Source organism: Danio rerio, chromosome 13, assembly GCF_049306965.1.
Source record: "Danio rerio strain Tuebingen ecotype United States chromosome 13, GRCz12tu, whole genome shotgun sequence".
NCBI lineage: Eukaryota > Metazoa > Chordata > Actinopteri > Cypriniformes > Danionidae > Danio > Danio rerio.
The window spans coordinates 52,272,501-52,286,299 of NC_133188.1; the positions used below are offsets into that span (position 1 = coordinate 52,272,501).

The 13,799-nt window shown below is 35.5% G+C and overlaps 1 protein-coding gene across 2 annotated transcripts in view; it reads left to right on the forward strand.

Annotated features, from left to right (window-relative positions):
- The window catches only part of foxn2a (forkhead box N2a), a 74,598-nt gene extending 72,325 nt beyond the window's left edge, over positions 1 to 2,273 (forward strand). Inside the window, exons 6-7 of one of the 2 annotated variants that reach the window (XR_012388962.1) lie at positions 35 to 729; positions 1,056 to 2,076. Coding sequence is in view for 1 of the 2 variants with exons in the window: in XM_073920349.1 (XP_073776450.1) it covers positions 35 to 483 (449 nt within the window). In the remaining variant the exon portion in view is untranslated. Of the gene's footprint in view, positions 1 to 34 lie in introns of both variants that reach the window. The other variant, XM_073920349.1, reaches the window with a different exon arrangement.
- The last annotated feature ends 11,526 nt before the right edge of the window (positions 2,274 to 13,799 follow it).

Below are 13,799 nucleotides of genomic sequence, written 5' to 3' on the forward strand. Positions count from 1 at the left end.
GAGAGTGTGTGTGTTCTTGTGCTGTGCTCCACAGGTGACCCGGACAGCCCTATTGACCTCTCTCGGCCGGACTCAGTCTTGGTGAGCAGCGACCCAAAGCAGGACCACAACTACAGCAGCAGCAGCTCGTCCTTCCAGCGCTGCTCGTCTCGCTCTTCCTCCTCCTCCTCTTCCTCTCTGTCCTCTCTGGATGAAGCGGGCTGTGAGACAGGACAGGCCCACCGCGATGGCAGTGAAGGATTTCACAGCGAGGAAGACTCGGAAGAAGAAAGAAACCCACGTTTGATGCCCGTTCACAGGCGCCCGCTCACAGTAAAGTGCCCTCTTCCGGTTAAAAGCCCCCGATATGAGGTCAAAGCGGAGCTGGATGAAGAGCTAAAAGAGGCTGCTGGGTCACTTTTACATTTGGCGGGAATCCGTTCAGGTTTGGATCTCTCCAAGCGGACGGGCAAGAGTAAAAAACTGGAAAAGCATCGAAAATAAGCCAACAATTGTGACTTTATTTTTTTTTAACTGCCTGTCAGTCAGTGACTGTGCCTCCTCATATTTTTTCCACATCACCTTCTTCTCTCTGTATCTAAAATATCTGTTAATTAGCATTTTTCCATATGTTTTTATGCGTTTAAATTGCATTATGGGATCTTAATCTTACTTTCGAAAACTTTTAACCCTGACAAGTTAAAAAAAGTGACTTTTATTAACATTTTTAATAGTTTAAAGTGCTATATTGTCTGGATTGGTGTCGTATATAACGCCACAGAAACCTTATTATATATATATATATATATATATATATATATATATATATATATATATATATATATATATATATATATATATATATATATATATATATAATTATAATTATAATTATAATTAATTATTACTACTAAAATGTCAGTAAAAGTCCAAATAAACAGCAAAAATGAGTCCAAGGCACTCAAAAAATGTGGAAATAAAATATTAAAAAGCCTTTATTGACATGGCTATTCCTTAAAACTGCGCCAAGGCATGTCAATTAAGGCTTTATCATTTTTTTCCCCACATTTTTCCAGTGCCTTGGACTCATTTTTGCTGTTTATTCTGATGAATGTCTTACCCAAAGAGCACCGACACGTTATTTAAGCCACCCCTGAGCACTTTTTAATTTTGGATGTCAATAAAAGTCACTTTGTTAAACTGACGAGTTGAATTTCCAACATCAAAACTCATCAAACATCCTATAATACAATTCTCAAACGTAAATAAATGGAAAACACTGTTAATTAACAGATATTTTTACAGCAGTGTACGTTTACCCTCATTTTTATATGAAAGAATTTCCCCTTTCTGACTACAAAAAAGTACTACGGCAATACGCGGAGGTGAACGAAGCCATACCGAGACTTTGGAGCGTCAATCTAATCTACGGGATGAAGGATTTCTTAAGGAGAAATTGATGTTTTTTTTTTTCCTCTTAGACATTTGCATGCTTCCTCTAAGTGAGTGTCCTACTCTTCCAAGTGAATCTGTGGTATTTATACAGAGATCGAGTGCATGTTTGTGTTGTCGAAAGCACTAACCTCTCCTGTCGTCCACTTAAGCTCCTGAAAATGAGAATTATGTCAAGAATATTCCCCTTTTTTTTGGTTTTGTACTCGTCAATGGAAATGCAATAATCGCTGTTTGGCGGACGGCACTCTTTATGTTCATCTCTGGCACTGGATATCATTGCGATCTGAGCAGAGGGCCTGCAGAAAGGAATTATGGGTAACAGATTATTTTTTTTATTAATCCTGCCGTTAGTTTTTTTAGAATTAATCACTGGTGTTTGAGGATTTCCATTGGGTAAATCTCATGAAAATACGATGGTTATAAATTCACTCCAGAATATAAAAATGAATGAATGAAAAAATAAATAAATATTTTGCATTACTGTAATTGATTAGAGAAAAAAAGGTTTTGCATTAAAATAATTATATATTTTAGGACATCTGCAACATTATTTTCTCAATTTTATTAATTCTCTTTCAGTTATTGCAATTGATAAATAAGGGGAAAACAATTTTTTTAAGGATATCTGATTTTTCATTGCAGCATTTTTTTTCCATTTTAATAATTCTCTTTTTTCAATTATTGTAGTTATAAATTACTATAAAAATAAATTAATAAATTAGAATATTTTGCATTACTGTAATTGATTAGTGAAAGAAAAAAATGTTTTGCATTACATTTTAGGATATCTTTAACATTATTTTCCCTTTTTGTTAATTAAATTTTTTCAATTATTGTAACTGTAAATTTCTATAAAAATAAATAAATAAATGAAATATACAATTTTTGCATTATTGTAATTGATTACAATAAAAAAATGTGGAAAAAATGTTTTTCATTGAAATATATATTTTAGAATATCTGCTACATTGTTTTTTCCAATTTTGTAGTTTTCGTTTGATAAATATTGCAATTGGAAAACATTGTGAATTTCTATTTTCTCTAACATTGTAAATTTTAATTTTCTCAAAATAAAAAAATAATTTATATATACATACATATATATATATATATATATATATATATATATATATATATATATATATATATATATATTTATATATATATATATATTTCATTATTGTAATTGATTAGCAAGTAAAAAAATATGTTTTTAGCATACCTGCATTTTTCATTGCAATATACTTTTCCTTTTTATTAAATTTCTTTTTTTTCAGTTATTGTAATTGAAAATTACAATAAAAATAAATGAATAAATAAAAACATAATATTTTGCATTACTGTAATTGATTAATAAGGGGGAAAAGATTTGTTTTAGGATGTCTGATTTTTCAATGCAGCATTTTTTCCCATTGTATTAATTCGCTTTTTATATCTTCAATTATTATACTTGTAAATTACTATAAAAATAAATGAATGAATAAATAAATAATATTTGCATTACTGTAATTCATTAGGGACAGAAAAAAATGTTTTGCATTAAAATATTTTTCAGTTATAGTAACTGTAAATTTCTACAGAAGAAATAAATAAATAAAAACATAATATTTAGCCTCACTGTAATTGATTAGCAAGGAATTAATTGTGTTTTTAGCATATCAGATTTTTCATTGCAGCTTTTTTCCATTTTATTAATTCTCAGTTATTTTTCCAGTTATTGTAATTGAAAAACATCGTAAATTTCTATCAAAATAAAACAATGATATTATAATATTAAATAATATCCATTTTATTAATATTATCTTTTTTTCAAGTTATTGTAAAACATTGTAAATTTGCTAGTAAATCAAACACTAACACGCTATATAAAAATAATTCAGTCTTTAATTAAATATTCCATTTCCCCCTAATATGTTAGTAAACATAATATACAGAAACTGCAAATAAAACCTTTTTTATTTACTGAATTATGATTTCTATGCGTTTATAAATTATTCAAATAATTTGGCATTAGAAAAAAAAAAGCTTATTTGTGCTTTGCTAGTAATAATAGTACTAAAATAAACAATTTTTAATGCAAAATATTTATTTATTATTATTTATTGATTTATTTTGGAGTGAAATATGACCTGGAGGTGCTCTTGGATGGCTTCATGAGGTTTACTTTCAGATTATACCACATTTAACATCTGCAAAAATCATTAATAAACACACATCAGACCCAAGATGCATTGTGAAGCAAGTCTGAACACTGAAGACTGGAACGAATTCTCCCATCATCCTCTTTAGTTTGCGGCTCTCTGTGATTGGTCAGTATTTTTCATAAGTTTTGAGCTACTGTTTGATTCCCTCTGTTCAGAGCCTATGCAAAAACTCCAGCCGTGTAGCTCTATGATGAATATATATGTTGTTGTTGTTGTGTGTGTGTGTGTGTGTGTGTGTGTGTGTTGCCTGTTTGAATGCTTTCAGCTCTTTATGCATTTAAATCTAAAGGAACTAAAGACTTGGGGGCAAAACTGTCTAAAAATAGATCATATTTCACCTCAAAATCAAACAGAAATATGGGAAAATATATTTAGCATAAAGGAAATCCAGATTAAGGGTTGTTTTTTCATTATGACATTAATGTCTTGATGTTTTTAATCTCGTTTTCCTCCTTCAGATGACTTTTGCATTGAGCCTGCAGACAATTCTGGGGGAAAATTGGCACTTAATGAATCATTTTTTAATATTTGTTCTGTCAATAATGTTTTTATTGCTGTAATATAAATAAAAACAACTTATGTATGCTTATAAGTATTTATAAATCATGCTAGTATTTATTTTGGCTGTAATTTGTGGTGGTTTTAATAGAAAAATAATAATAATATTACAGTATTTGTTACAATAATACAGTTAAAATGATTCGATTTACAAGCAGACTGACCATTTATTAAGTATTACAGTGATTGGATGTTTAATATTCAGTCTACTGTAATATTTATACATAATTCATTTAATTTTGGGGTGAAATATTGTGCTTTTTGCTGATAAACAGATCACTGCCACATTATAGGACAGATAGCTGAGGCTGGTTGGTTTACCGGCTCATATTTGTGTGTTTATGAATGTTTCTGGTGCAGAAGGCCAACGCTGTGTGATACAGCAGCCACAAAACAAGTGTGTGTGGAGTGTGTTTACTTGCTTTTCCTCATTTTACTCTTTGTTTGAGACGTTTGAAGCACAGCAAGTGTTGCAGCAGTGCCGAACCTGAACAACAGCCTGAACACACTCACACACACTCAGATACATGCATGCACAAACTCTTGCAGATAAAGTACATGTGTGCGCACATTCTAGCGGACAAACATACACACAAACATGAAGAAACAAGTCTGATACACACATTCATGCTAAGAGATACATACAGTTATACTAGCACACACACACACACACACACAAACAAACACTCAGATACATGCATTTATGCTTACAGATATTCACATACAGTTAAATAAGCACACACACACACACACACACACTAAACTCTGATACACACATTTATGCTCACAGATTCTCGCGTACAGTTATATAAACATGCAAACACTCAGATACACACATGCAGTTATACAAGCACACACACACACACACACACACACATACTCAAAGATATATAAACACATTCCTCCACACGCACACACACACACACACACAAATGCTCGCATACACACGTACACACACAAACACTTTGATGCACACATTTATGCTCACAGATACTCACATACAGTTATAAACACACACACACACACACACACACACACATACTTAAAGACACACTTAGATACTCTTAATTTACTTAGAGATGCTCACAGTTATACAGGCGCACACACACAAAATGTAGATATACACAATCATGTTCACTGATACTTGCATAGATTACCAAGAACACTCTAATGCACCACACACACTCACTCACACACACACACACACACACACACACATGTATGTCATGTATATCCACACACGCCATCACAAACAGACACACACGCATTTACACATGGACTCTATGTATAAACACACACACACACACACACACACACACACACACACACACACACACACATATGAGCCTCTCCTCTGGTCAGCTGACTTTAACTCCTCTACATGCCCTCTGTGTGTGTGTGTGTGTGTGTGTGTGTGTGTGTGTGTGTGTGTGTGTGTGTGTGTGTGCGTGTGCGTGTGCGTGTGCGTGCGTAAACCGCATCAGTGTCTGCTAAACCCGTTTCAGTTCCTCCTGTGCCATAATCTGCTTTGGTCTCTGTTGGACTACTGCCGACCTCTGACCTCTGTGTTGACTACTGAAACTGCCAATCAGCTGTCAGGGTGAATCTCAACCAAACCTGCCATCATAATTAACATGAAAGAGTCAGACGTTCAGTTTCACGTGCAGAAATTAAACCTATTTATTTTAACTTCTATTGAACTTTGCTGTCTATATTCACACACATTTCCCCTTATATACACACACACATACACCAGTCACAAAAATGTCCATTTCATATACAGATGCTGTTTTGTTTATGCGTACTTGTTTATGTGGTTTACGAGGACAAATTGTATAATGCCATATGTATGACCTGTTGTGTGGAGGTAAAGCGGGGGTTGGGGGATGATAATGTAACGTGGTAAAAAAGGAGGGGGGGGGGTTGCAGAGGTAACAAGGACAAAAGTAAAGGGGGGGTTGATGTGCCGAGGTATCGTGGACGAAAGTGAAGAAAGGGAGGGAGGGAGGGGGAAGGGGGTAACGTGTGAAGGTATCGTGGGCGAAAGTGAAGGGGGTGGGATTTGGTTTGAGAGTTGGGGGGGTGCAGAGGTGGAGGTATCAAGGACGAAAGGGGGTGCGGATTATGTGCGGTGGTATCGTGGACAAAAGTAAAGGGGGGTAGGGTGCGGGGGTATCGTGGGTTGAAGTTAAGATGGGGGTAAGGGTGGGTGGTGGTGGGGTGGGGGTTGCAAAGGTAGCACGACAAAAGTGAAGGGGGATAGGGGGTGAGGTGCGAGATATCGCGGACAGAAGTGAGGGGGGTGGGAGGTGGTTTGAGGTAGGGAGTTGGGGGGGTGCGGAGATGGAGTTGGGAATTAGTTGTGGTGGTATCGTGGACAAAAGTGAAGGTGGGGAGGGCGTGGATTGGGATGGGGTAAGGGGTTGGAGGGGATACGGTGGTGGAGATATCGTGGACAAAAGTGAAGGGGGGCAGGGGGTGGATTGGGGTGGGGTAAAGGGGTTGGAGGGGATGCGGTGGTGGAGGTATCGTGGACAGACGTGAAGGGGGCAGGGGGTGGATTGGGATGGGGTAAGGGGTTGGAGGGGATACGGTAGTGGAGATATCGTGGACAAAAGTGAAGGGGGGCAGGGGGTGGATTGGGATGGGGTAAGGGGTTGGATGGGATGTGGGGGTGGAGGTATCATGGACAAAAATGAAGGGGGGGCAGGGGGTGAATTGGGATGGGGTAAGGGGTTGGAGGGAATGCGGGGGCAGAGGTATCATGGACAAAAGTGAGGGGGGGGGGCAGGTGTGCGGGGATATCTCGGACGAAAGTGAAAGGGGGTTGGGGGGTGGTTTAAGGTAGAAAGTTGGAGTTGTGGAGGTGGAGGTGTGGTTGGGGATTATGTGCGGAGGTATCGTGGGGGGGGCGTAGGGTGCGGTGGTATTGCAGGTTAAGGTAAAGATGGGGTAAAGGGGGGTGGTGGATTAAAGAGAATGTAAAGAACAGAGGCGGAGGGGTTTGATTAGGCCCCCTAATAGTAACTCTGGGGGCTCCAAAACGGCATAGGTCTTAAGCGGGTCACACAACGAATACTCCGCTTAGCGCGGTGACACAGCGTGCACATGACAATTGGACGTTTCGTACAGCAGATGCGCACATTTGCATGCTATTTAAAATGAAACCATTCAGATGGCGCTCTGTGGTGCGGCAGAAATATGTCCTGAGTTGTAGCTGGGCACTGCGGCACCAGTGTGCTTACACTGATCGAAATCTATGTTTAGAGTTCTAAAAGGCACAGTGCTGTGAGGTACGACGCAGTGTGTAAATAAAATATAAAGACTATAGACTAAACTACACCTAATAATTAAATCAAATGAAACTGAGAATTGTCAAGAATAGTTTTATCTGTGGCTCTGTGTGTATAAATGGGAAATGTGCATGAAAATATTCTGCAAACAAAAAGTCAAAAACAGATTGGCTCGACTTCTCATTTCTGAAATATACTTGTGAGATTCACCCAAAAAGCCTAGAATAAATCTGGGAACCGTTGAGCCCACGTGTCTGTATTTTTCTTTGAACATGAGTGTATTATTATGACACGAGTTGTTTTGTGAACTGCCATTATGAATCTCAGTGTAGAGTGATTGATCTTCTGCTTTACCGGTGTAAATACTGCCAGTCTGATCTGATCTGATCCGCCACTTCAGTATCAGTTTGTTTCTGTCTGCCGTCTGTCACACAGACTCCTTTTGTTTTGTATGCTAACCTCTGTTAATAAAATGTTTATAAAATTTATTTTCGCCAAAGATATGCAACTGCATTATACGGTATTACTGAATAAAAGATGATGTTGTTTTACTTACGATGCCCTGTCCAGATATCTGAACACGAACGTGAGTTTTGAGTTGTCATGATTTCAGTATCAATGTCATGAGTAAATCTGATATAAATATTGTCTTTCATGGATGAATGGATAGTAGATGATGGATCGATGGATAGACAGACAGACAGACAGACAGACAGACAGACAGACAGACAGACAGACAGACAGACAGACAGACAGACAGACAGACAGACAGACAGACAGACAGACAGACAGACAGACAGACAGATAGATAGATAGATAGATAGATAGATAGATAGATAGATAGATAGATAGATAGATAGATAGATAGATAGATAGATAGATAGATAGATAGATAGATAGATAGACTGACGGACGGACGGACGGATAATTGGTAGGATAGATACTATATAGATTGATGGATACTATGGATGGATGGATGGATGGATGGATGGATGGATGGATGGGTAGATGATATAGATGGATAGATACTATATAGATGGATAGATACTATAGATGAAGGATAGATACTATATAGATGGATAGATACTATAGATGAAGGATGGATAGATACTATAGATGGATAGATAATATAGATGAAGGATGGATTGATACTATAGATGGATAGATGCTATATAGATAGATACTATAGATGTATAGATACTATGGATGGATGAATAAATATTATAGATGGATTCATAGATACTATAGATGGATAGATACGATGGATGGATGGATGGATAGATATGGATGCATGGATAGATAGATAATATAGATGGATAGATACTATATATGGTAGATACTATATAGATGGATGGATACTATAGATGTATAGATACTATGGATGAATAGATGGATACATAGATACTATAGGTGGGTGGATAGATAATATAGATGGATAGATTATATAGATGATGAATGGATATATACTATAGATGGATGGATATATACAATAGATGGATATATACTTTAGATGGATAGATACTATATAGATGGATGGATACTATAGATGTATTAATACTATGGATGAATGGATGGATGAATGGATACTATAGATGGATAGATACTATAGATGGATATATACTTTATATGGATAGATACTATATAGATGGATGGATACTATAGATGTATTGATATTATGGATGGGTGAATGGATACTATACAGTAGATGGATAGATAATATTTAGATGGATGGATCCTATAGATGTATTAATACTATGGATGTATGAATGGATAATATAGATGGATATATTCTATAGATGGATAGATAGTATATAGATGGATACTATAGATGGATGGATACTATAGATGTATTAATACTATGGATGAATGGATACTATAGATGGATGGATACTATAGATGTATTAATACTATGGATGAATGGATATTATAGATGGATGGATACTATAGATGTATTAATACTATGGATGTATGAATGGATACTATAGATGGATATATTCTATAGATGGATAGATAGTATATAGATGGATACTATAGATGGATAGATACTATAGATGTATTAATACTATGGATGAATGGATACTATAGATGTATTAATACTATGGATGAATGGATACTATAGATGGATGGATACTATAGATGTATTAATACTATGGATGAATGGATGGATGAATGGATACTATAGATGGATAGATACTATAGATGGATATATACTTTATATGGATAGATACTATATAGATGGATGGATACTATAGATGTATTGATATTATGGATGGGTGAATGGATACTATACAGTAGATGGATAGATAATATTTAGATGGATGGATCCTATAGATGTATTAATACTATGGATGTATGAATGGATAATATAGATGGATATATTCTATAGATGGATAGATAGTATATAGATGGATACTATAGATGGATGGATACTATAGATGTATTAATACTATGGATGAATGGATACTATAGATGGATGGATACTATAGATGTATTAATACTATGGATGAATGGATATTATAGATGGATGGATACTATAGATGTATTAATACTATGGATGTATAAATGGATACTATAGATGGATATATTCTATAGATGGAAAGATAGTATATAGATGGATACTATAGATGGATAGATACTATAGATGTATTAATACTATGGATGAATGGATACTATAGATGTATTAATACTATGGATGAATGGATACTATAGATGGATGGATACTATAGATGTATTAATACTATGGATGAATGGATGGATGAATGGATACTATAGATGGATAGATACTATAGATGGATATATACTTTATATGGATAGATACTATATAGATGGATGGATACTATAGATGTATTGATATTATGGATGGGTGAATGGATACTATACAGTAGATGGATAGATAATATTTAGATGGATGTATCCTATAGATGTATTAATACTATGGATGTATGAATGGATAATATAGATGGATATATTCTATAGATGGATAGATAGTATATAGATGGATACTATAGATGGATGGATACTATAGATGTATTAATACTATGGATGAATGGATACTATAGATGGATGGATACTATAGATGTATTAATACTATGGATGAATGGATATTATAGATGGATGGATACTATAGATGTATTAATACTATGGATGTATGAATGGATACTATAGATGGATATATTCTATAGATGGATAGATAGTATATAGATGGATACTATAGATGGATAGATACTATAGATGTATTAATACTATGGATGAATGGATACTATAGATGTATTAATACTATGGATGAATGGATACTATAGATGGATGGATACTATAGATGTATTAATACTATGGATGAATGGATGGATGAATGGATACTATAGATGGATGGATACTATAGATGTATTAATACTATGGATGGATGAATGGATACTGTAGATGCATGGATGGATGAATGGATACTATAGATGGATGGATATTATATGGATATTGGATATGGATGGATGGATGGATGGATGGATATAGATAGATAGATAGATAGATAGATAGATAGATAGATAGATAGATAGATAGATAGATAGATAGATAGATAGATAGATAGATAGATAGATAGATAGATAGATAGATAGATAGATAGATAGATAGATAGATAGATAGATAGATAGATAGATAGATACTTTGGATGGTTGGATGGATGGATATATATTGTAGATGGATGGATGGATATAGATAGATAGATACTATATATTGATGGACAGATTAATACTGTAGATGGATATATATTGTAGATATATCCTAATTAATTGCTTCAGGTGTGTTTGATCAGGGTTGGAGCTGAACTTTGCAGGAAGGTCGATCTCCAGGTACAGGGTTGAGCACCACTGCTGTAGATGTATAGATACTATAGATGGATGGATAGATACTATACATGGATACTATAGATAGATAGATACTATAGATGGAATGGATGGAGTATTTAAATTCATTTAAAATTAAAAAATTACGTCTGTCATATCGCTCTATAGTAAATCAATAAGCAAAGGGTGTATTTTGCAGAATGTACTTTAAGCTATTAATTTAGGAAACATATTGTATTTGCGACAGAAAATCCATATTATTACACATAATTAATTGCAGGATGTTAATGTTGAATATTGTATATGGGCTAGTAGGTGTCTATTTTATTACTGTTCATGACTTGTAAATTTTCCTGTTAATCATCTGGTCGAACTGCTCCACCTGCTGGATATAAAATGAACACACAGATTCTAATCAAAATAGACTGTTTATTATCCTAGCACATATTGTAGGTCTTAAAGTGAACACTTAATCTGTACAAGTTAATCCACTGAAAAAAAACAATCTTTAATATTTAATCAAAATCTGACGCTTTGCTTGACAAAGAAAACCGGTGACAGGCAAAAAAACTTACAGCAAAATAATTATTAGATATGTAATTCCACATAGCCTAAATGAAACATTTGCACGGATTAATATAACCAACATGGGTATAGCTTTAACATAAAGAACGTGTATATGAACAAGGACTTTTAATTTTCAGTCACCCAGCTCAAGTGCTTCCTGTAAACTGTCTTCCAATTACAAAATCGCCGCATTTAAGGTCTGATTTCTTTAAAAATCCTCACTGTCTGACTGATATACGTTATAAAATGGGTCTCGGACAGGACAAGAAGCACTGGATTAAATCACATTTATCCCTGACACGTCTTTAAAATTAGAAAATGTATTTTACCACAGTATTTTCAATGGATTTTCTCACCTGCTGCTGATTTTTAGCGGTCTTTCATCTCGTTTTACACTTGAATAACTCAACAAATGCTTAAGTCTATGACACTGATTATATGTTCATTACATTACAACATGGATGCTGTAAAAGGAACCTTATTAAATTAAAAATAATCAAATTAACCGTTCACCGGAAGTTTAGATGTGGCCAGGCTAATGGCTAATCGGGAGGCCCGGGAGAATTCCCGGTGGGCCGGTCCGTTTTTTGGCCGCAAGGGCCGGTGTCCCAAGCTGCAGAATCTTTTGCTCTCAACAGTCACACTTTTCAAATTTATTTATTTACTTGACCACAGCCTTTTTATTCATTATTTTACCGCAACTCTTCTCTTTTCATCTATTTTAATGATTATAAAACGCAGTTGTGTCTCCTTTCTGAATGCAGCTATTGTGGTCCAGCCGTTAGCGCGTTAGAAAAAGACACTGCGGACCCGGGATCGATCCTCGTTAGAGTAACTTATTGTTTTCATTTTTATTATGAAGACATATAATACTGTTAGGGTTGTTGGACATTTGAAGTTCTAAAGCAGCTGTTTTCTCAAAAAAAGACGTGATAGTGTCATTAGAAACTGATTTGGAAATGACCTTATTTTAATATAGTCAGTCGTGAACTGAGGTGGTCCGGTCTGAGGCTTGAAACTCCAGGGCTGAAAAGGAGTCCCACTCCGGCCCTGGATGTGGCTGAAAAACACTAGCTAATTGGCGCACACAGATAATGATGATGTGAGTTCAATTATTGCTTATTTAGTTCATTACTTGCTTGCTTGTCTCCACTTTCAGCAGCAAATGTATGTACATTATGGTGGACAAACTATAAGAGAAAGAAATAAAACCTTGAGAAGCCTGATCAGACTGTGAACAGAGTGTCGATGAGGTCTCCAGAAACACCAGATGGCGCTGTTTGCCCGATTCTTCACTATATTTCTTTCTTCATGCTTTCATGTTACATTCAATCATAACAATACAATCTTACATATTTTACACTTACGCATCTTTAATTTCAACTGCACTTTTTATCACATAATCATTCATTCATTTTCTTTTTGGCTTAGTCCCTTTATCAATCTGGGGTCGCCACTTATCCAGCATATGTTTTAGGTAGCGGATGCCCTTCCAGCCGCAACTCATCACTGGAAAAATCACATAATCTATCCCTGTGAATTTTTTTTTTATCAGGTTAATTAGGCAGGTCATTGGACAAGAGTGGATTGTTCTGTTTCCCACAGTCAAAACCGGTTCCTGGAGGGCTGCAGCCCTGCACAGTTTAGTTCCAACCCTGCCTCAACACACTTAAGCTGCGGTCACACTGGGCTTTTCCTCCCATAGACTTCAATTCATATGAACACAAATGCGTCAGACCGGAAACGTAGGGTCATGCGTCAAGTTTCGCAGGTTGATGTGGTGCAAAGTTCAAGCTTGGTGAAATCGCATCACTTGACTGCTTGAAACCAATCGTGGACCAAAACATGAAATCTCCGGGCAGAAATTAAAAACATGGAGCAATCGCTCGCTTTTTTAATGCCTAATA